General features: G+C 51.7%; 1 protein-coding gene across 1 annotated transcript; it reads left to right on the plus strand.

Moving 5' to 3' along the window:
- The first annotated feature begins 744 nt into the window (after window positions 1-744).
- Window positions 745-16,954, plus strand: Itih3 (inter-alpha-trypsin inhibitor heavy chain 3). The gene is made up of 21 exons (XM_059273940.1): window positions 745-900; window positions 1,525-1,545; window positions 2,058-2,224; window positions 2,313-2,417; window positions 2,635-2,797; window positions 3,322-3,435; window positions 4,369-4,494; window positions 4,726-4,842; window positions 5,514-5,682; window positions 6,217-6,342; window positions 6,988-7,169; window positions 8,447-8,632; window positions 8,796-8,935; window positions 9,944-10,098; window positions 11,625-11,657; window positions 11,948-11,983; window positions 12,123-12,236; window positions 12,698-12,902; window positions 15,672-15,844; window positions 16,038-16,149; window positions 16,715-16,954. The coding sequence occupies exons 1-21, from the start codon at window positions 808-810 to the stop codon at window positions 16,842-16,844; spliced, it is 2,667 nt and encodes an 888-aa protein (XP_059129923.1). The 5' UTR covers window positions 745-807; the 3' UTR covers window positions 16,845-16,954.
- The last annotated feature ends 5,337 nt before the right edge of the window (window positions 16,955-22,291 follow it).

Raw genomic sequence — 22,291 nt, forward strand, 5'->3', positions numbered from 1 at the left:
CCATGTGCACATACCCCCATGTAGATAAATGGACACATACACATAATTAAAATAAAATATATTCTTAAAAACGAAATACGCCATCATGCTGTGAATGGCCACATGACTAGGACTTGATGATAGTCTGAGAGCCAGGCAGAGCTGATTTTTTTTTTTTTTTATTAAAAGCACCTTTTGTCTACTAAGGAAGAGGGAGCCAAGGCCCTTGGACAGGCAGAGGGAGGAGATGATACTTGCCGTGGAAGACGCCATTGGGGGAGAATAAACTCAGAAAAACAATTTGGAGCCAGACCCAGAGAGAGTGAGGTCACAGGGCTCAGGGTTTGTTCAGTTCATGGGTCCCTGGCAGCCACATCAGGTAGTGAAGCGAAGGGCCCAGCCATGGGGGGTCCAGCTGGAGAGTGATTGCCTTGTGGGGGCTGGAGCTGGGATCCAGGCCCAGACTAGGGCCGATGTGGGTGGTAAGGACAAAAGCATCGAGCCCTAGATGTGGAGATGCCAGCTGTTCCAAATGCAGCTCACGCCATCTTCATCATCCACCCCCAGGAGGCCAGGGGTCACTTGTTTCACACAGCGTCTGCTTTCCTGAGGGCCTCCAGACTCCAGAGTGAAGCCCCAACACTGTTTATTGTACCCACTGGGCCTTCTTCATACAGTCACACTGGGTGGTTACTCCACCCACCCCCAGTTCCCGGAGCCACTGTGTGCCTCCGCGGCTCTGGCCCCATGCTGCAGGTCCTTGACCCTGCATGGAAAACACTGGGCTGGCGTATATAAGGAGAGCGGGCCAAGCCTGTGTGCTCAGCAATGGTGATTATGTGGTGGCCCTGCCTTGTCTTGGCCCTGCTCTCTGCCTTGGAGACCTCTGGCTTCCAGAGAAGCCCCCTCCGGCTGCTAGGGGTGAGTCTAACTTCCTATTTGATATCAGAACTTTGAGGCTCAAATAGGCAACAAAGTCCATCCAAGTCCCCTGAGCTGGCGGGGAGGGGAAGGCTGAGGACTGAACATTGTGTTACTGGGACAATGCTGGACTCTAGAGAACAGAGCTACAGATAGGACTGATAAACTAGCTTGCTGTTTAACCCAGAGCAGAGCTTTTCAAACTCCCAGGCCTCAGTTTCCCCACCTGTCAGTTAGATGATGAATTGTGAACGTCTCACTGCGACCTACGAAGGCCCACCTTAGGCAGGTGCAGAGGCCTCTACAAAATGCTAATTGAGCCTGATGAGTGGGTGGGTGTTCTGGGAAGCTAACTAGAGGGACCAGGGGCCAGGGAGGGCAGACTGAGAGGCCGAATGAGTTGGGGGCGTACGAGCATGAGACAGTACAGGGTCACTTCTATCGTCCCCTCCACAGGGGACCTGCTGACATACCCCTTTCTCCATCTATTCATAGTCCCTCTTTAACACATGTCCTGGAGGGACCTGTGTGTGCCTCTAAGACTTGGCCCTAGCCCAGAACCTGCTCCCAGGCCATTGGTAGCCTCATGCTTGTCCTGACACCTGTTTATCTTTATATTTACAGAAACGGAGCCTCCCAGAAGGGGTAAGAACTTCCAGTACGATACAGACTGGGTAGGGAGGGGCAGAATGGAGCAGTCGCTCACTTGCTGAAGGTACAGATCACAATGGCAGCACCCCCCAGAGCCAGAAAACAGTCCACTGCCCCATCCCGGCAGAGCCCCATGTGATACAAGTCCCATATGGAGAGGCAGGGCTCTTCTAGGGGAATCTAGGACCAGGGCAAAGGGGAGCCCTGGGAAGGCTTTCCTTGGGGGGAGGGGCTGGGTCAGAGCTGGGTTCTAACAAGATCTCACCGGCTGTGTGCAGACTACAGCGTTAAGCAGACAGGGCGTAAGCACTGTGGTAGCCAACTGAATGTGGGACAAAGGACACTGTCCAGACATCCAGTGTGGATGACTAGGAGAACTAAGGGACCCAGGACTTCAGAGCCCACACGGGAGCATTTGGAAGGGAAGCAGCCAGGCTCATGACCGGGTTTCCCAGGGTGCATTCTGGCTGATCACCACCAGTGATCCTTGCCCACCTCTCCCGCAGGTGGTTGATGGCATTGAGGTCTACAGTACCAAGATCAGCTGCAAGGTGACCTCCCGCTTTGCTCACAATGTTGTCACCACGAGGGCTGTCAATCGTGCAGACAAGGCCAAGGAAGTTTCCTTCGATGTGGAACTGCCCAAGACAGCCTTCATTACCAACTTCACCTTGTGGGTGCCACCAGAGCGGCTGGCTTTATCTCCGGAGGGGCATCTGGCCCAGTGGGACAGTCCCTTCCCTTAAACTCTCTATCTGTAGGACCATTGATGGTGTCACCTACCCTGGGAACATCAAGGAGAAAGAAGTTGCCCAGAAGCAGTATGAAAAGGCTGTGTCCCAGGGCAAGACAGCTGGTTTGGTCAAGTAAGTGTGGACCTTGGGCCTTGAGAGAGGCGAACAACAACTGGGACTATTGTTGTAGCAAGCTGTGTGTATCCCCCGAGCATCCCATTTTAGAGCCAACGAGGTTTAGAACAGGTAGGGAGGTCTCTCACCTAAGAGCTGAGACTTGAACCCAGGGCCGAGGAAGGATAGGTTCCTGAAGTCTTTTTGCTAAGTACTGTCTTGCACCCTACCCAAGGGCCTCTGGGAGGAAACTGGAGAAGTTCACAGTGTCCGTCAACGTGGCTGCCGGCAGCAAGGTCACCTTTGAGCTAACCTATGAGGAGCTGCTCAAGAGGCACAAGGGCAAGTACGAGATGTACATCAAGGTCCAGCCCAAACAACTGGTCAGACACTTTGAGGTAAGCAGCCATTCCTTCAGCCCCTGCCCGGAACCACAGAGAGCCCGGCCGGGGAAGGGCGGTGGGTGCCGGCCGGAGTAGGAGGGGCAAATCACAGAGCGGAGCCAAGGATGCGTCTCCAAGTCCTGGCCCCTGTACTTGGCCAAGGGGGGTTGGAAAAAGCACAATGGCTTTCCTTCTCCAGCAACTGGGGGCCCAGGGGAGGAGGCTTTAGCGCTGGGGCCCTTGAGGACTGCGCCACGAGAGCTTCTGAAACACTTGCAACTGGTCCGTTTCACCTCCATCAAGGCTAAAAGGAAAAGCAAGTTCCGTGCTTGTGGAACTTGGCGTCGATGGCAGACAGACGATGGAAATGCTTTGCTCTGCCAGACCCTTCTAACAGTTCCTGCGGTCACTTTCCTAGTAGCCCTCACTATTGTCTTGAAGGTCCCTGTATCGTCACAGACCCATGTCATTCCCCCGGGCTGTGTCCTAGACCTCTGCGTGGCTCCCAGTATGCCATCTCCTTCCTTTGGCCATTTCAGATTGATGCACACATCTTCGAGCCGCAGGGCATCAGCATGCTGGATGCTGAGGCCTCGTTCATCACCAACGACCTCCTGGGAAGCGCCCTCACCAAGTCCTTCTCAGGGAAAAAGGTGGTGTAGATGCCTCTGGGGCTTGGGGTGCAGGGGGTAGAACATCAGCCTGGACCTTGCTGATTTCAGCACGGTGGGGCTTATCAGTCTGTGATGTCTCAGTCAACTGGGTCATCAGGGAGGGTACTGAAGGCAGGGGTCTGAGGCTGACCTGCTAGAAGATTTGGGGTCTCACCTCTACCAGGACAAAGGGGGAAGGGAAGCCATTTATAAAGCCCAGATCCATTCTACCTTGGCAAATGGATAGGATATGGGATGCAGATCCAGAAACTGAGGCTAGTTTTGCTGACTCCACATTAAGGGATGAAGGATTAAAGAGAATGCCAATTCTTGGTGCTGGGCAGTTGGCTCCAGTCACAGAGCCCCCCAGCTATTCCAGGGCATGATCTCAGGGAGGCCGATGGGAAGTGGATGAGAAAATATAAACATCAAAGCCCAGTCATCTGGGTTCTCCAGAGAGACTTTCAAAGAGCTTACATTCAAGAGAGCTGCTGGCTTCTGGGGGTGTTGTCCCAGCCTCCTTCCCTCCAACACTCTCTTCCTCGCTCTCATCCCTTCTCCCCCTCCTTTGGGTACCAACTCCAATGTGCAAAAGCACTCAACACAAAGTTCTCTCATATGGGGCAACACTCGGATGCCCAAGTAATTTCTGGTGCTGAGCTAAAGGGTTAAGGATGAGGCCGCCAAAAGAGAGGGGAAAGGCTAGGGGAAAGGCTATATGAAAATGGCAACCACCCCCGCCCTGGGCAGGTTCTGATCACCCAGGGAGGGAGGAATTCAGAAAGGTGGGGCCTGGGAGCAGCTTCATCCGTGGGGAACTGGCATCTGATTCAGGCCAAGCCCTCACCTCTGTGTTGTCGGAGGGATTTTCCCCCCTTGTCTGCCAGTGGGAAGCCTTGGCCAAGATGAGTGAGGTTCTTCCTTCCTCCCCAGGGGCACGTGTCTTTCAAGCCCAGCTTAGACCAACAACGCTCATGCCCGACGTGTACAGACTCCCTCCTCAATGGGGACTTCAACATCATCTATGACGTGAACAGAGAGTCTCCAGGCAACGTGCAGGTACAGGTCCATGGCTCTACCAGGCTTGCTAACCCATCATCATGATGGGCAGAGGCTCCGTATCCTAGGGGGCTGTAGCTGCATCCCTCTCCTCCATCTTTAGCACCTCCTGGTCCTTTGGAGAGTGGAAATGGGACTCTTTTCCCCTCCAGTGACAAACTTCTGGCTTCTGCTTGCGAGAAGAGGCACTGTTAATGGGCACTGGCCCCCATCTCTCTCCCACCTTGGCAGGTCGTCAATGGCTACTTTGTGCACTTCTTCGCACCTCAAGGCCTTCCAGTGGTGCCTAAGAACATAGTCTTCGTGATTGATATCAGCGGCTCCATGGCTGGTCGGAAAATCCATCAGGTTAGCCCCCACCAAACCCTCCCAGCATCCAAGGCAGCACTGGGGTATAGAGATGTGAGGAGGAAGTTTTTTTGTTGTTGTTGTTTGGGGTTTTTTTTGTTTTGTTTTGTTTTGTTTTTTGAGACAGGGTTTCTCTGTGTAGCTTTGCACCTTTCCTGGAACTCACTCTGGAGACCAGGCTGGCTTTGAACTCACAGAGATCCGCCTGCCTCTGCCTCCCGAGTGCTGGGATTAAAGGCGTGCTCCACCATCGCCCAGTGAGGAGGAAGATTTTTGTTTGTTTGCTTGTTTGTTGTGGTTTTGGGTTTTTTTTTTTTTTTTGAGGGGGTTGTTTTGGTTTGGTTTGGTTTTGGTGTTTTCGAGACAGGGTTTCTCTGTGTAACAGCTCTCTCTGCCTGTCTGGAGCTCGCTCTGTAGACCAGGCTGGGAGATTCTTTTTTTTTTTTTTTTTCTGAAGTGGGACAATGCTAGTATTTCTGGTGGAAAAGGAGGAATGAGACAGAATGTAAGGATACTCCAAGCCTTTACACACTTTCACAGGGAGTTGGGGGGCCTTGGGCAATGCTTACTCATAAAGACAGCAGGAGCTCCGCAGTCAGGCTGGGAGGCAACCTGACTCACTTCTGTCTCATGGCTCAGCTTTGTGGTCTGTTTCTCTCCTTTTTCCCCAGACCAGAGACGCCCTTCTCAAAATCCTGGATGACATGAAAGAAGATGACTATCTGAATTTCATTTTGTTCAGCACCGATGTGACCACCTGGAAAGACAGCCTAGTTCAGGCCACCCCTGCAAACCTTGAAGAGGCGAGGATGTTTGTGAAGAACATCCGTGACAGAGGAAGTAAGTTGGCGCCGATGAGTATTCTACCCGTTCCTTTTCCTGCATCAGTAGCCCATCTCTGGCATGCTTCTCCCTCGGGGAAGACCTCAGGCTTGAAAACAAGACATCAGGGCTGACTTCTGTGCAGCCTAGGGAGACCCATTCTTAGCATTTCTAACCATGATCCTGGTGCTCACACGTCTCAGCATGGTAGGGCAACAGAGAACCCTTCTTGACCGTGTTTCCTATGGAAACCATACATGACGTCTATACCACTTTCTTTCCACTCCTGGTACCTCCACCTGACTGCTTACCAAATTGCTATGATCACCACATGCCTAGAACCTCTTAGCACCCCTTTGATGCCTGTGTGAAAGCCTGCACTAGTCATCCACTATGACAATGTTTACTGAGTACGTCTATGCACAGGCTGGCACAGTCCTTGGTACAAGAGCAGGGTCTACTGTCCCATTCTCCTTCACTTCAATAGCCTTGTTCATCGCCACCCTAAGGACACCCCCACCCCAGTGGTTCTGTCTCTCTGTCTCTATACAGTGACCAACATCAATGATGGGCTTCTGAGGGGCATCCATATGCTGAAAGATGCCCGGGAGCGGCACCTTGTCCCAGAGAGGAGTACCTCCATCCTCATCATGTTGACAGACGGGGATGCCAATACTGGTGAGGGAGAGGGAGGATTAAACCCAAAGTGCCTGCCTGCCTGCCTGTGTAGCTTGAGTTTTCCTGCCTGGCCCACATTCAGGACAAATCTCTCTCACCTGCCAGTCCCACAGCCGCTCAGACCCGACCAAGTAAACACAGAGACTTATATTGGTTACAAACTGTATGGCCGTGGCAGGCTTCTTGCTAACTGTTCTTACACCTTAAATTAATCCATTTCTATTAATCTATACCTTGTCACGTGGCTCGTGGCTTACCGGCATCTTCACATGCTGTTTGTCATCGTGGCAGCTGGCAGTGTCTCTCTGACTCAGTCTTCCACTTCCCAGTTTTATTCTCCTCCTTGTCCCGCCTACACTTCCTGCCTAGCCAATGGCCAATCAGTGTTTTATTTATTGACTAATTAGCAACACATTTGCCATACAGAACATCCCACAGCATGCCTGCCTTCTTGACTCTATAGTTGGCTCACTACAAGACCCTAGACATCTTTTCCTGGGGTCCCCTAGCATCTTGTGAGCCCCTCAAAGGCAGGTACATGCCTCTCCTTGCCAAGGATCCCTACCAGCTGTGCGTATCAAGAGTCAGATCTCCCCAGACAGAGCTGGTATAAATGGTTCCCAGAATGAGCAGCACTCTCTACAGGTGAGAGCAGACCTCAAAAGATCCAGGAGAATGTCCGGAATGCCATCGGGGGCAAGTTCCCTTTGTATAACCTGGGCTTTGGCGACAATCTGAATTATAATTTCCTGGAGACGATGGCCCTGGAGAATAATGGGCTTGCCCGGCGCATTTATGAAGATTCTGATGCCAACTTACAGCTGCAGGTATGTTTCGCCTTGCACGCTACTTCTCAGGCAACCGTTTCCACCATGTGACAACTTTCCATTGCAATCTACCTCTGGCTGCCTCTTGTTCTAATCTCCATAAAACAGAGCTGCTTCCTCCGCGGGTCTGGCAGATCAAACATAAGACATCCAGCTAAATGTATACATCTCATAAGAAATGAGGAACTTTTATGTAAATATGCCCAAATATTGCACAGGACTATAGTTTACTGAGTCTGTCATAAAAAGTATATGACCACTGATGAGGTGGCTTAAACAACAGAAACACTTGTCTCACTGTCTTAGAGGTTCCACGTATGACAGGGTTGGTTCCCTCTGAGGGAAAGGTCTGTATAGGTCTCTTCTTCTTCTTCTTCTTCTTCTTCTTCTTCTTCTTCTTCTTCTTCTTCTTCTCCTTCTTCTTTTAAGAGCATTGGTATTTTGCCTGCATGTATGTCCTTATGAGCGTGTCAGACCTCCTGAAACAGGTTACAGACAGTTGTGAGCTGCCATGTGGGTGCTGGGAATTGAACCCAGGTCCTCTGGAAGAGCAGCGAGTGCTCTTACCTGCTGAGCTGTCTCTCCAGGCCCTAGGCCTCCATTCTTGACTTGTCGCGGTCCTCTTCTCCCTGGGCCTTCCCACACATTCCTTCGTTGTGTGTCTGCATCCAATTTCCTCTTTTTATGAGGACACAAGGCATATTGGATTAGGGCCCAACTTCATGACATCACTGGATTATCTTTGTAAAGATTTTACCTCCAAATAAGGTTGCAGTATGAGGGTTAGGACAGCAAAAGGGCTTTGGGAATGCAGTACCAATTTGACCCATAACAGACCTTTGTAATACTAAAATAATATTTAAAAATATCCGCTAGCCAAATGTAGCTGCGTGTCTCACTGTTCGCTCTGAAGCTGGCCGCCTCCCCCAGGTGGTTGGCAGCACCCTCATTTGTAGGGGACCCCAGGCTTTCTTCCCCTCTGGCACACATCACTTTTTCTGGCTAATATTTCTTTATTCAAAGTTCTGTGCCAAGAATTCTGTCCTTTGCTCCTGTTCTCTCTCATCTTTAAGAGCGGGAGCACAGGGAGGGCTCCCCTAGACTCCAGGGCACTGTCAGGGCCATTTAGAAGTAAAGACCAGAGGAAAGGATTGGCTCAGCCCTTGGGGACTAAATGTCACCTCGTAGCATCTGTGGGACGGACCTATCCCAGGCTTCTCCATGTCTAGCCTGGGGCAGGGAGGTCTGAGATGGCTGAGTCCCGATCTGACTTACAGGGCTTCTATGAGGAGGTGGCTAACCCACTGCTGACGAACGTGGAGGTGGAGTATCCCGAGAACGCCATCCTGGACCTCACCAAAAACAATTACCCCCACTTCTACGACGGCTCTGAGATTGTTGTAGCGGGACGCCTGGTGGACAGCGACATGAACAACTTTAAAGCAGATGTGAAGGGCCATGGGGTGAGTGGAAACTGATGCCTGGGGTGTGCTGGGAGTGAAGGGTCAGCAGTGATGGACCCCAGCCTTCTTGCTGGTGGCCCAGGTGTGGCATCCGCTGAGCTTAGCCCACATAACTCCATGGTCCAGCTCTCAAGTCCCTTACTTGCTCCTATTCCCTACCTAGGCCTTGAATGACCTGACCTTCACAGAGGAAGTGGACATGAAGGAAATGGACGCAGCTCTGAAGGAGCAAGGCTACATTTTTGGGAACTACATCGAGCGGCTCTGGGCTTACCTCACTATAGAGCAGTTACTGGAGAAACGGTGAGTCGACCTACCCTCGCCTTGCGGACCGCCTAGCTGTCTAACACCCACCCCAGCTCTGGCGGTGTTCCGATAGGGCCAGAGGCGGAAGACAGCCACACACTGAGGCAGGACATTCCCATGAGCATTCTTGCTGCTCTGTCCTCTTCTTGGTCCAGATTAAGAGAAAAAGTTTCCTTGTGTCCTACCCCTGCTCACCATTTCAAGCAGGCAAGCACCGCCAAGGGCAGAGGCCTGAGAGTGCCTCTAGGCAGGGGAGACCTCAGCTCTGCTCTCCCTATCAGCACCACACAGTGACAGGGAGGTGGACTAGCAGTGACATGGTGGGGGGGGGGGCAGTCATGATGAGTGACAAACCCAATACCGCTCCAGAGGGTGGAGCTGGGCATCTTGAGAGGGCAATGAGAGCATTTCTTTCTTTCTTTCTTTCTTTCCTCTTTTTTTTTTTTTTTTTTTTTTTTTTTTTTTTTTTTTTTTTTTTGGTTTTTCGAGACAGGGTTTCTCTGTGTAGCTTTGTGCCTTTCCTGGAACTCGCTTTGGAGACCAGCCTGGCCTCGAACTCACAGAGATCCGCCTGCCTCTGCCTCCCAAGCGCTGGGATTAAAGGCGTGCGCCACCACCACCCAGCAACGAGAGCATTTCTTTAGGAAGAACAAAGCTATAAAGTCCCAGCAAATTTGGCACAGGCCAAGTGCCTGCCATATGGTTACTATCATAAGCGATTATAACAGTAGCCACCCCGAGTCCCTTGTATTTTATGGGTGGAAAAACTGACTCCTAGAGAGGAAATAGTTTGTCCATATGCTTCAGGGAGCTAGCTGGTGAACTGGTATTTCCCCCCCAGTGAGCTCCACTGAGCAGGACAACAATGTAGGCAGTATGTGTGTACGTGGTGGGGGGTTGTTCTTGAGCTGTCCCTGGAGATTCTGGTCTGGTTGGGGAATTACCTGTGAAAGGAAGCAGGATGTCATGTTCTGGGCTGACTCTCTGAACTGTTCCTCCTCATAGCAAGAACGCCTACGGGGAGGAGAAGGAGAATCTCACAGCCCAGGCGCTGGAGCTGTCCCTCAAGTACCACTTTGTGACTCCACTGACCTCCATGGTGGTGACCAAGCCTGAGGACAATGAGGACCAGACAGCCGTTGCAGACAAGCCTGGGGAAGGTGAGCACAGGGAGAGGAGGCCAGAATCTAGAATCCCCCTCTTCTAAGACCCTGTGCCCTAGAATTGCAGCAGAGGACCTGGCTAGGCTGGAGACACCAGATCTTTTGAAGGGAGGCAGGTTTGGAAGCATCTGAAGGGGTATGGCAAGAGAGAAGTGGTCAGCAGAGGCATGGGGTGTGGTCTAGGCAGAGTCTCTAAGTCTCTCAAGGGATGGAAGCCAAGAGAGCACACGGTCTAGGGCCAAGTCAAGGGAAGGACTTCAGCTCCAGCACAGAAGGGTTCAGTTAGACAAGAGGTACTTCAAACCCCAAATTTATACCTGGAACAGACTACCAGGGACCTGGGATCTGTGAGGAAAAGAGGCCCTAACAGCTAGAAGCTGAGACCAAACATCTTCAACAGGACCCTAGACTGTACTCACCAGAGGAACCCCAAATGTGTATAGCAACTTCATGGGGAGCCTGGCACTGAGAGGCATGGGAGTCAAAGTCCATGTTTTCTAGGAGTTCTTGGTTCCAGGGAACACCCTAGGGGATAAAGCTAGCTCTAAGCCAGGCCATGGACCATTCTCATTGGTTGCAATGGCCCTGGTCAGTGGTCTACGTCTAAAGCATCTTTCTTCCCCCTCCCTCACTGTGCCTGCATATTAGAAGGTAAGCTTCCCGGGATGGAGCGTGGGGGGGGGGGGGAAGGGAGGGAGATAGACTGAGAGACCTTTCAGGCTCACTCCTTAGAATCTCATTTGGCTTCCCAATCTCAAGATGGGCCAATCAATGACAGTGTCCTCTTTTCTGCAAAAATGAGCAACGTGAAGCACTTGTACATAACCCCCAGCAACCTTCACAGGAGTCCTTTACAATTCTCATTTTGGAGTGAGAGCCCAAGACCCAGAGAGGACTCAGGCAGTAGCCGATCTGGGACATAGGTCTAGGCAGCTTGGGCCCAGTGCCCTGCTGATAGTCTCTGGGAACCAGGGCACTCCACATTTCTCTCATGGTAAAATGAGAACATTGTACCCCTCCAGCCCACCAACACTGGGCAAGACTCAGCCCCTGCCAAGCTGCCCGCCTGCATCTCTAAAGAGCAGAAGTCCTTTAAGCCACCATTTCCCCCCAGAGAAGCCCTGTTAGATGCAATTGTGGCACATATGTGTTAACAGCTACCAACCACGAAGGACGGACACAATAGGATGGGTCTCACCCTATTCCATCTGGGGACCAAAGAGTTCAAGACAGAGGTCTGTGAACATTGCTTACAACAGGGAGGCTGATGACTCAATAGATTCGAATTTCAGCCACCTCAAAAATATGCTCCTAGCATTAAAATGACACACTCATCCTACCAACAGCCCTGTAAAGGGATCGCCTAGGCACGTTTGCCAATGTGAAGGCCCCAGTGGGGACCAGTAGCCTCCAGGCTGATGGAAAATACAAGGTGGCAGGAGGGGGGGATGGCGGGGGGGGGGGGGGAGGGGGGAGGGGAGCCCTTACCTGTTGCTCATGACCGCCTTTTGCCATTTTACTAGCCACCTCTGTGACCTCATCCATGGCCTACTTGAGTGAGTAAATGATGCTTGCCACGACCAGCCCTGCCCACTGCTAAGAGCTTCCCTACACTGTTCCCTTTGGTAGTGGTTCCAAATCAACCTCTGTCACAGGAAGATTGACCACGTGTCCTGGGGAAGTTGAATGCTTGTGGAGGGGACAGAGGAATGAAATCATCGCGGGGCGGTGGGGGGGCGGTGGGGTCAAAATAGGAGAGGCATAATAAGCCAGACTATGAGTGGAGGCCCCAGATCACTCCAGGACAGCTTGCTGCATTCAACCTGGTCTCCCTTTTACTCCACAGCCAGCCAACAGTCTTCTCCCACCCCCTACTACTATGGTGAGTTCCTTGGCTCCTCCCTGGTCAAGGTGCAGGGTTGTGGGTGCGTTGCTCCTGCCCACAGGGTGAATTGGCCTAGGAAGGCCTGTGGTCCAGGGAAAGGCCCTCGGAGGCAGCTCATTCCCTGATGTGCCCTTAGTGGACGGGGACCCGCACTTCATCATCCAAGTCCCAGGAAAAAATGACTCCATCTGCTTCAACATTGACGAGAAGCCTGGCACCGTGCTGCGCCTTATTCAGGACCCAGTCACAGGTGGGGCCACAGGCTGGGGTTCTTTCTGTAGGGGTCTGAGTGCCCAGGTGAGTTCATGGACCGGGTCCTCCTCACTCTGCCTGGTAATCATCCATCTTCATCTGCAGAACACTCTGCATAAGGGAGGTGGGAGCTACTGACGAGCCAGACTCAGTACTCGGTACTAGAGAGAGAAGGAGACCTGGGCAGCCTGACCCTGAGGGTGGTACCAGACTATACACGGGGAGCAGGTTCCTCTCACAACACTCCCTGACCCGGGAAGGAGGGAAGACCCACCGTGTTCCAGCATGCCCCAGGCCTGAGCTTCTAGAACAGGATTTGTCTCTGACGCCCTAGTGTTTCCTTGGGGCCCTGCCTCTGCTTCCCTTCTGCATGCCTCACTGAAGGGGAAGACATCCCTGCAGGCCAGCATGGACCTGAGGACCTCACTGATCTTGCTTCTTGCCCCAACCCTCTGGCAGGCATCACTGTGACTGGACAGATCATCGGAGACAAGGGAAGTGGCCCTTCCTCCAGGACAGGGAAAACCTATTTTGGCAAACTGGGCATTACCAATGCTTGGATGGACTTCCGGATTGAGGTGACCACAGAGAAGATCATTCTGGGGAATGGGGAAGCACTGAGCACGTTCCGTTGGCTAGACACAGTTACAGTCACACAGACTGGGTAAGTTCTCTGCAATAGCTCCAAGGGCAATTGCAGCCTGAGGAGGTAGGGAAACACTAGAAGGATTTGGACCAACTTCAGGACATTCACAGGAATCACCGGAGAGACTGATGGCCTGAATTCAGTTAGCACAGGAGGGTAACTGTGCAATAGGGCAGCAATCCTTGGGACTCCTGTCAGAGCCAGTTTGTACCTGGACAGCGTGCAGGACCCACTTTGAGGGAAGCCCTGGCCGGATGAAAGCATTCAATGGAAGCCAGGTGTAGTGGTACACACAGTCCAGCTGCTTGGGAGGCCTACGGTCAAAGGACTGCATGAGGCCACAAGTTTAAGAACATCCTTAGCAACATAGCAGGACACCATTTCTGAAATGTCATTTATTATGATGTGTGTGTGTGTGTGTGTGTGTGTGTGTGTGTGTGTGTGTGTGCGAACAACACATATGGGTCAGTAAAAATAGGAGAACTTTATGGAGTCCGTTTTCTCCTCCTTTCGCATGAGTTATGTGGGTTCTGGGGGTTGAACTCAGTCCATCAGGCTTGCGCAGAAAGGCACCTTATGCAATGAGCCATTTTACCAACCCTTGCAAGAACCCGATCCTAAACGGAAAGGATGGTTGGGTATGATGGCAAACACGTACTTGGGAGGCAGAACCAGGATGATACCACAAGTTCCAGGTCGGCGTGGGTTACATGGGAAGTTCTAGGCTAGCATGTGAACTCACAGAGACGGTAGCCACACATACAAGACCCGCACAGGTTCAAGCCCGATGAGGTCCAGCACTGAGAAGGGGAAGCAGACTCAAAGTCCCTCCCTAACCAAGAAGCTGTCTATAATTGGTGCCCAATGGCAAAGGAAGAATCAGTTTTCTCCAGTGGCGTGTCGTTGGGTACATCAACCATGCTCCAGGGCAGCCCCATGCCCGGGAGTAGTTAGCCATCCAAAACAGAATCCATGTTTTGTTTTGGTTTTTGTGGATCTTTTGTTTTGTCGTCTCTTGTTTTAGCATTTTTTTTTTTCCGTCTTATTGGTCTTTTGCTTGTTTCTGTTTTGATTTTTTTTTTTTTTTTTTTTTTGGTTTTTCGAGACAGGGTTTCTCTGTGTAGCTTTGCACCTTTCCTGGGACTCACTTTGGAGACCAGGCTGGCCTCGAACTCACAGAGATCCACCTGGCTCTGCCTCCCGAGTGCTGGGATTAAAGGCGTGCGCCACCACCGCCCGGCGTTTGATTTTTTTTTAAAGATTTATTTATTTATTATGTATACAATACTCTGTCCACATGTATGCCTGCAGGCCAGAAGAGGGCACCAGATCTCACTATAGATGGTTGTGAGCCACATGTGGTTGCTGGGAATTGAACTCAGGACCTCTGGAAGAGCAGCCAAGCTCTTAACCTCTGAGCCATCTCTGGAGAGACGTGTTCTGACTTTTGTTTGTGTATTTATTTATATTTGTGGGGGGGGGAGGAACGGAGGGAGAGAATGTATTGTTGGGTGGCGAAGATCTGGAAGGAGTTGGGAAAGAGGAAACGTGATAAAATATATATTGTATGAATATGATTTTTTTTTACTTAAAAATATAAAAATTAATTTAAAAATAAGCAGGAAAGAAGGGAGGGAGGGAAGGGAGGAGGAGGAGAGGGAGGAGGAGAAGACAGGAGGAGGAGGGAAGGCATGAGGAGGAGGGAAGGCATGAGGAGGAGGGAAGGCAGAAGGAGGAGGGAAGGCAGGAGGAGGAGGGAAGGCAGGAGGAGGAGGGAAGGCAGGAGGAGGAGGGAAGGCATGAGGAGGAGGGAAGGCAGGAGGAGGAGGGAAGGGAGGAGGAGAAAGCAGGAGGAGGAGGGAAGGGAGGAGGGAAGGCATGAGGAGGAGGGAAGGCATGAGGAGGAGGGAAGGCATGAGGAGGAGGGAAGGCAGGAGGAGGAGGGAAGGCAGGAGGAGGAGGGAAGGCAGGAGGAGGAGGGAAGGCATGAGGAGGAGGGAAGGCAGGAGGAGGAGGGAAGGCAGGAGGAGGAGGGAAGGCAGGAGGAGGAGGGAAGGCAGGAGGAGGAGGGAAGGCAGGAGGAGGAGGGAAGGCATGAGGAGGAGGAGAAGGCAGGAGGAGGAGGGAAGGGAGGAGGAGAAAGCAGGAGGAGGAGGGAAGGGAGGAGGGAAGGCATGAGGAGGAGGAGGGAAGGCATGAGGAGGAGGGAAGGCATGAGGAGGAGGGAAGGCATGAGGAGGAGGGAAGGCAGGAGGAGGAGGGAAGGCAGGAGGAGGAGGGAAGGCAGGAGGAGGAGGGAAGGCAGAAGGAGGAGGGAAGGCAGGAGGAGGAGGGAAGGCAGAAGGAGGAGGGAAGGCAGGAGGAGGAGGGCAGGATTAAGTAACAACAACAACAACAACCCCATTTGCATTTTCTCTTGCTGACCCTTCTAGTCCCAAAGCGTTTTAGCTTTTTCTGATTTTGGAATTTCCAGAGCTTAGTGTGCTGGGTAAGAGTACTATTTCCCTGAGGCTCAGAAATCCTGCCCAGGATCACACAGAGCCTGAGCTGGGCCCAGGCCTCTGGGTTCCTAGGCCTCTTTCCTGCCCACAGAGGGGACGAGGTCCATTCTGTTTAGGACATGGATGACGTATCTGTGGCAGCCTTATCCCAACTCTGAGGAGTGTTTGGTATCTGTGTGCCCTCAGGTGACTTGTGCTTGGACGGTCTTGCTGAAATGCCCTTGACTCTGATGGCCAGTACCATGGCCACTAGGTCTCACTGCCTCTACCTCCTCTTCTCTCCTAGGCTGTCTGTAACAATCAACAGGAAGAAGAATATGGTGGTCTCCTTTGGAGATGGAGTTAACTTTGTGATCGTCCTACACCAGGTTTGGAAGAAACATCCGGTTCACCAGGACTTCCTAGGGTTCTACGTGGTGGACAGTCACCGGATGTCAGCACAGACACATGGGCTGCTGGGTATGCAATGCTCAGACTGCAGGCTGCTTAGTCACAGGGAACTGCCGGAAGTAGATGTGCAAAGCCACGTAGTCACGCTGTACCCGGTTCACAACATGCCCGCCCATTCAGCCTTTGCATCAATCCTGAAAGGCTGGAGGTTGTGTCACCACGGCAACAGGCAGAGGCTGACCGCTAATGTTTTCATTCCCAGGCCAATTCTTCCGCCCTTTTGACTTTGAAGTCTCTGACATCCGCCCAGGCTCTGACCCCACAAAGCCAGATGCCACAATGGTGGTGAAGCGCCACCGGCTGACTGTCACAAGGTGAGCGGGCATCTCCGACACCCTCACCCCACCCAGTACCGAGACAGAAGGAAAGAGCCCTCTGGGCACGGCACCTTGTTGGGTGGGCCCTTGATTTTTGTGGGGAATCCTTATTTCTTTTTGAGGTCTTGGCGCTTTTAGACTCTTCCCAGTCAAGGAATAGATCGGAGATGGCCCCCTAGAAAAAAACAGTCACATGACTTCATTCTAGGCTCTTCTACTTCAAGCCAGCATGGTGGTGTATGCCTATAATCTCAGCCCTTAGGGGGTGGGCCAAGAAGACCAGGAGTTCAGGGTCCTTGGCTATATAGCAAGTTCAAGACCAGCCTAGGCTACAGGAGACCCTGCCTTAAACATTAAAAAGTCAAACAAACAAACCAATCCCATCTCAGGGGCTAGTTGCAGGGCTGTAGCTCAGTGGTTGGACACTTACCTGGGACATGTGAGGCCCTGGATTCAATCCCAGCACTGCAAAACCACTAAAAAAGAATCTCCAGCTTCCCCCATCCTTAGGCACTTGATGCTCACAGCCACGTGGCTCACACTGTGCATTCTTTTTTCCCAGGGGCTCCCAGAAAGATTACAGGAAGGATGCCAGTGTTGGCACGAAGGTCCTCTGCTGGTTTGTCCATAACAATGGAGAAGGGCTAATTGATGGTGTCCATACTGACTATATTGTCCCCAGCTTGTTCTGAGTAAACATACCACCTGCTGCTGAAGGGGAAGGCCTGGATTGTCTGGAACAAGGGCCCAGAACGGGGCTTGTGGGAAGGGCCGGGACAATAAATTCGAGCATGTAAACCAAGATGATTGTTAGTCTCTGAGTTCATGAGCCACTACTTAAGAAGCAGGTGGCTGTAAGGAGGGGAGGAGGGCGTGGCTGTTAGGAGGGCAACTTCCTGGGGCTCTCAGTTGAGACAGGTGTGGGACAGAGTTGGTTGGCATGACACCTTGGGAAATCTACGCTAATGTTGGGGCAAAGGGCCTCAGGAGGGGCAGAGTGTAGTTTAAAATCCAGGGATGTCCTAAGTCAGGGGTCATGGCTCAAGATCTCCTCTTCTCGTCACCGTGACAACGGGGGAAGGGTCTATGTAGACCTGTGGTCTGAGAGTGTACAGCCCATCATGGTGGGGCAGGCATGGTAGTTGGGATTACTTGGTCACGGGTGGTAGGAGTTTGTAACGTGGCTTCCTCAGATCTCAGAAGCTGGAGCTGGAAGCAGGTCTGTCTGACCTAATTTATGGAGGACTGTCCCCTAGTGACCACTTCCTCCAGCTAGGCCCCACCCCTTCAAGGTCCCCTGACCTTCTCAAACAGTGCTACTCTCTGGCGGACTGAGTGTTCAAACACAGGAGCCTATGGAGGACATTTCATATTTACACAGGGAACGTCCATTTTGGCCCACAGCTTCGGAGGACAACCTGTGGTTCCTTGGCTCTGACACTGTGGTAGCATGGTGGTGCAATACCTCATGGTGGGTGCCTGTATCGGTGAAAGTCTGCTTACCTTACGGTAGCCCAGAAGGAAAATGAGAGAGCCAGGCATGGTGGGCCAGGCCTGTAAGCTCAGGGCCTGGGAGTCAGAGGTAAGAGAACTGAGGTCAGCCCAGGCTGTAGAGAGCGTTGCTGGCCAGCCTAGGCACATACAAGGCTCTATCTCAAAACAATAAAAAAGTTAACATCTGGAGAACAGAGGAGGAAGAGGGGAACAGACACAAACGGTAGCACATTCCTGTGATCTCAGCACCTGGGACGTGGAGGCAGGATGATCAGGAGTTCAAAGCCAGCCTGGGCTCCATGAGATCCTGTTTCAGGGAGAAAGGAGGGAAGGAGGGAGGGAGAGAGAGAGGGAGAGAGAGAGAGAGAGAATATGAATCTAGAGTTCCCTTCAAGGGCGTGGCCCTTAGTGACCCAAGTTTCTCCCACTATGCCCAACCGTCTCAAGGTTCCATCACATTCTATTAGGCTACAGGCTGGTGACCACGATGTAAGCACATAGGTTTTTGGTGACATTCCAGATGTAAAACATAGCATCACCTATCTACTCAACTACCCACCCACTCATCCATCCATTCACTCACCTCCAGCCAGCCAGCCAGCCTTGGATTTGGCAGACAGGCATGGTGCTCTAGGCCAGGGTCTCAGGCACAGTTGGCATTTTCACAGCTGCCAAAGTTTGCCTTCAGTAGGGCCAGGCCTTGCTGGGACCCTCCAGTCACCTCGTGGTGGCCACTTTCTCTCTTCTGATGAACCTGGGGTGGGTTAGGGAGGAAGAGAGAGGTTCCTAGAGAGGGACTCGAAGGCATCTCCAGCCGGAGTGCTTGGACTCCTATGGAGCTTTGCATAGCACACAGCAGATGCTTCCTCTACCTGAATCCCTACACTAGGACGTCCCCCTTCGTGGCTCTGGGGACAAAAGGCGTTCTTCTATCCTCTCTACTTTCTGTGCATACATACATCAGGTGTTTCTCTTCATCATTTATTTTCCAGATACACAGGTTGCTTCTAACTGTCACGTGATCATCCTGCCTGGGTCCTTTGTCTCCTCAGCTGTCTCTGACTGAGGGCCCAAGGGATGCTGGGCAGAGGATCCTGGAGAAGGAAGCAGTGGGTGACCTCTAGATGGCCAATCAGAGGGCACAATAAGGCTAGAGTTAGGAATTAAACAGGGAACATTTTGAATGTAGAATTCGTGCGCGCGCGCGAGTGTGTGTGTGTGTGTGTGTGTGTGTGTGTGTGTGTGTGTGTAGATGGTGGCATGTGGTTATGGGTCACAAGAATTGTCATACCTCTCACTACAGAGGACCCACAGACACTCTCTGCTGCTGGGGTCAGAGGATGATGTTGCAGTGCTCACACTGGCGGGGGATGGGGGGATAGGGGAGGTGCGGGGGGAGGTGACACTTCATCATTACCACTCTGGAGAGAGGGCACAGGAGACATGGCCCTCAAACTGAAGGCCTTCCCTTGATCCAGGGTGAATGTAGGAAGAAGGCTGGAGAAATAACCCAGCCCAAATCCTGCCCCTCCCTTGAGATACAAGCACGAGGCGCCTCCATGCAGGCAGCAACCAGGCAAGCTGTGTGCTCTCGCTCCTCCCACAGCACTCTGGCTCCCCTGCTCTTGCTGAGAGCACAGAGGCCTTGCTCCAGGGGAAGGGTGTGCTGCCTGGGTTGACCTGGTCCTTTCTCTCCCGGTCTGCAGGACCTTTCTTTCTCTTTCCCAGAATTCAGTGCAATGTGCCATCTCTAGGCTAGGCTCCTGCTGCTCCCTCCACATGGGCATCCTGGCCCTGCTTCCTCAGAGGAAGTCACCTTCCCTTTATCCTTCAAAACCACCTCTAGGAAGCCTTTCTGTCACACTCAGCTTTGTCCCCTCGCGACACAATCAGAATCACTTGTGAAGGACGTCTCCGTGGGGACTTGTTTAGGGATTGGTCAGCCGGTGAGGGGTTTTCTTAATTGGTTTAATCAAAGCAGGAAGACTCACCCTGGATGTATGATGTAGGCAACAGCATATCTTGGGCTGGGCTCTGGACTGAAAAGGAGAGCAGGAGCCAGTCAGGCACTGGTGTGAATGCATTCATTTATTGTTCTCTGCTCTATAGAGTGTGGAAGTGATGTTGAAAAGACCCATGCGGGCAGACAATCACGCTAATTAAGCCAACTAAAAGTATGTAAGTCATTTAATCAGCCTAAGTCCAAGAGCGGGCTCACGCCTCAGCGTCTCTCGGTACTGAAACTCAGGGTATGGTGTTTTTTTAAAGACAAATAACCACAATTATATCAGTGTGGGGGGGGGCAGTCAAAGCAACATCTCCCCTTTTGCAGAGCTTAGCAGTATTTTTCAGACATCACATGACAATTACTTCTGATTTACACTTCCTCTTAGTTATTTTAATGTGTTAGCTTGTTCAAATATCAGTTATTCTGGTTGATACATCTGGACCATGGTCAGGGTCACAGACAGTCCCCAAAGTGTTGCCAAGGCAGATGTGGCTGTTGGATGTATGGGGGGGGGGGGGGGGTTGGGGTTGGGGGTGGAAAGCTAAGAGTATCTAGCCAGACACAAAATAAAGCCAGGAAAAGATGACATCACCTTAGCCATTTCAGTCTGACTAGCCAAGTCAAGCACCTGCTACCTCAATCTCCCCACAGTGAAGGATTTTATGAGTCAAATCATCATAGACACCTTTATTCCTGAAGTTGCTTTTGTCAGAGTATTTTGTCACAGCAACGGGGGACAGAACTAAGACAGCGCCCAGTGTGATCACGGCCCTTGGCCTAAGGCCTGGAGCAACCCCCCAGTGGGTAGGAGAGTAGAGGGTGGTACAACTCCTGCAGGTACTGGCACTGACCAGCTCTTGGGCCAGGCCCAGGAGGTTGTGTCCTAGAAAGGTGGACTTGCTGTGGGGCTAGAGCCAGTTAAGCCTGCCCAACCCAAGCCCCCTGCCCTGGGCTGCTTTGGAGGAGAAACAGTGCAAGGTGAGTGTTCTTACACATTGGGCAAGCCTGCCAGAAATTCACCCACTGGCCTGATCGCTCACTCTTACTGAATGACTCGTCAGCCAACACCTTCCATAGCTCAAGAGCTGGCACAGAATATTTTTCTGATGGAAAAACCTGGTTGGCTTTCCCCAGCAAGCAAGTGGGCTAGCTTGCTTTGTGTTTCATCCCGGCTACCATGTTTAGAGCCAAGCTTTGGGGTCAGCTGCTTCTGCAGCTCCCTCTACTTTGGTGTCTGATCATACTGTCCCTTCTCTTGCTCTAATACTAATACTCATGGTTTTATTCTCCTTACAATATCTATCTGTAAGTCACAGATCGTGCCCCCCCCCTTTTTTTCCTAGAAGTAGGTAGAGTCCAGTTGTCCCTTGGTTTCTACAGAGAATTGGTTTCAAGACCCTCGAGGATACAAAAAAATCCACAGATGTTTAAGTCCTGTATGTAAAACAGTGTAGTGTTCGCGTAGAGCTGTTCGCATCCTCTTGTGCTCTTTAAATCCTCTGCAGAGCTCCTTCTAGCACCGAATACAGTGTTGTGCGAAGTTATTGTGCTGTGCTGTCCGAGGAACGGTACCAAGGAGAGATCCATGTCTGCTCAGCACAGGAGCAGCTTCTCTGGAAAAGTGTCAACCCATGGCTGGTTGAGTCCACAGATATGAAACTCTCCATACGAAGGCTGTTTTGTTGTTTGTTTGTGTTTGTTTTTGAGACGGGGTTTCTCTTTGTAGCCCTGGCTGGCCTGGAACTTGCTATATAGAACAAACTGGGCTTGAACTCACAGAGATCTGTCTGCCTCTGCTTGCCGAGTGCTGGGATTAAAGATGTGCACAGCCATGCCCTGCATTATAATACAAACTTAAAATATTTTGGGTAAAGTCTCCAGGGTGCATGCTCAGGAGAGGAGGCCCTCAACAGCACAAGACTTGAGAGAGCCCCATCACCCTCAGATGAGAGGTTTCTGGAAGCAGCCCTTGCTTGCCTCTTGGGCCTAGGCCTCACCACTGCCTTCTTCCAGTGGTAGTTTTGTTGTTGTTATTGTTGTTTTTTGGTTTTTAACCAGGCATTGGGTAGATAGGTCTGTACCTGAACCTAGGTGTAAAGACCAAACTAAGGCAAACCCCACTGGGGAGGGCCTCCAAAGCGAGAAAGTCTGGGAGCTGGACTAGCTGCGTGTGTGTGTGTGTGTGTGTGTGTGTGTGTGTGTGTGTGTGTGTGTGTGTAGGTATTTCCTCAGAAGGGAAACATTCTTCCCTGGAGGGGGGAGGGAGGAGGGAGAAGGGGGGAGGTGTAAGGGAGGAGGGAAGAGGGGGGTAAGGCAGGAGAGAGAAGGGATAAGAGAGAGGGGAGGAGGGGGGAAAGGAGAAGGGAGGAGGAAAAGATTAGGAAGCTCAGAAAACAACAGGGTCATGAGCTTCTTCTCCAAGCTTCAATTGTCTGGGCATGGGACTCTGGTGAACAGCCTGCGAACTGCAAGGCACTCTAGGGTGCAAATTTCTCTTTACCTCTCCCTCTCCTCTTTTTTTTTTTTTTTTCTGTTTTGTTTTGTTTTGTTTTGTTTTGTTTTGTTTTTCAAGACAGGGTTTCTCTGTGTAGTTTTGGAGCCTGTCCTGGAGCTCGATCTGTAGCCCAGGTTTGCCTT

This window comes from Peromyscus eremicus, chromosome 9 (genome assembly GCF_949786415.1).
Source record: "Peromyscus eremicus chromosome 9, PerEre_H2_v1, whole genome shotgun sequence".
Lineage (NCBI taxonomy): Eukaryota > Metazoa > Chordata > Mammalia > Rodentia > Cricetidae > Peromyscus > Peromyscus eremicus.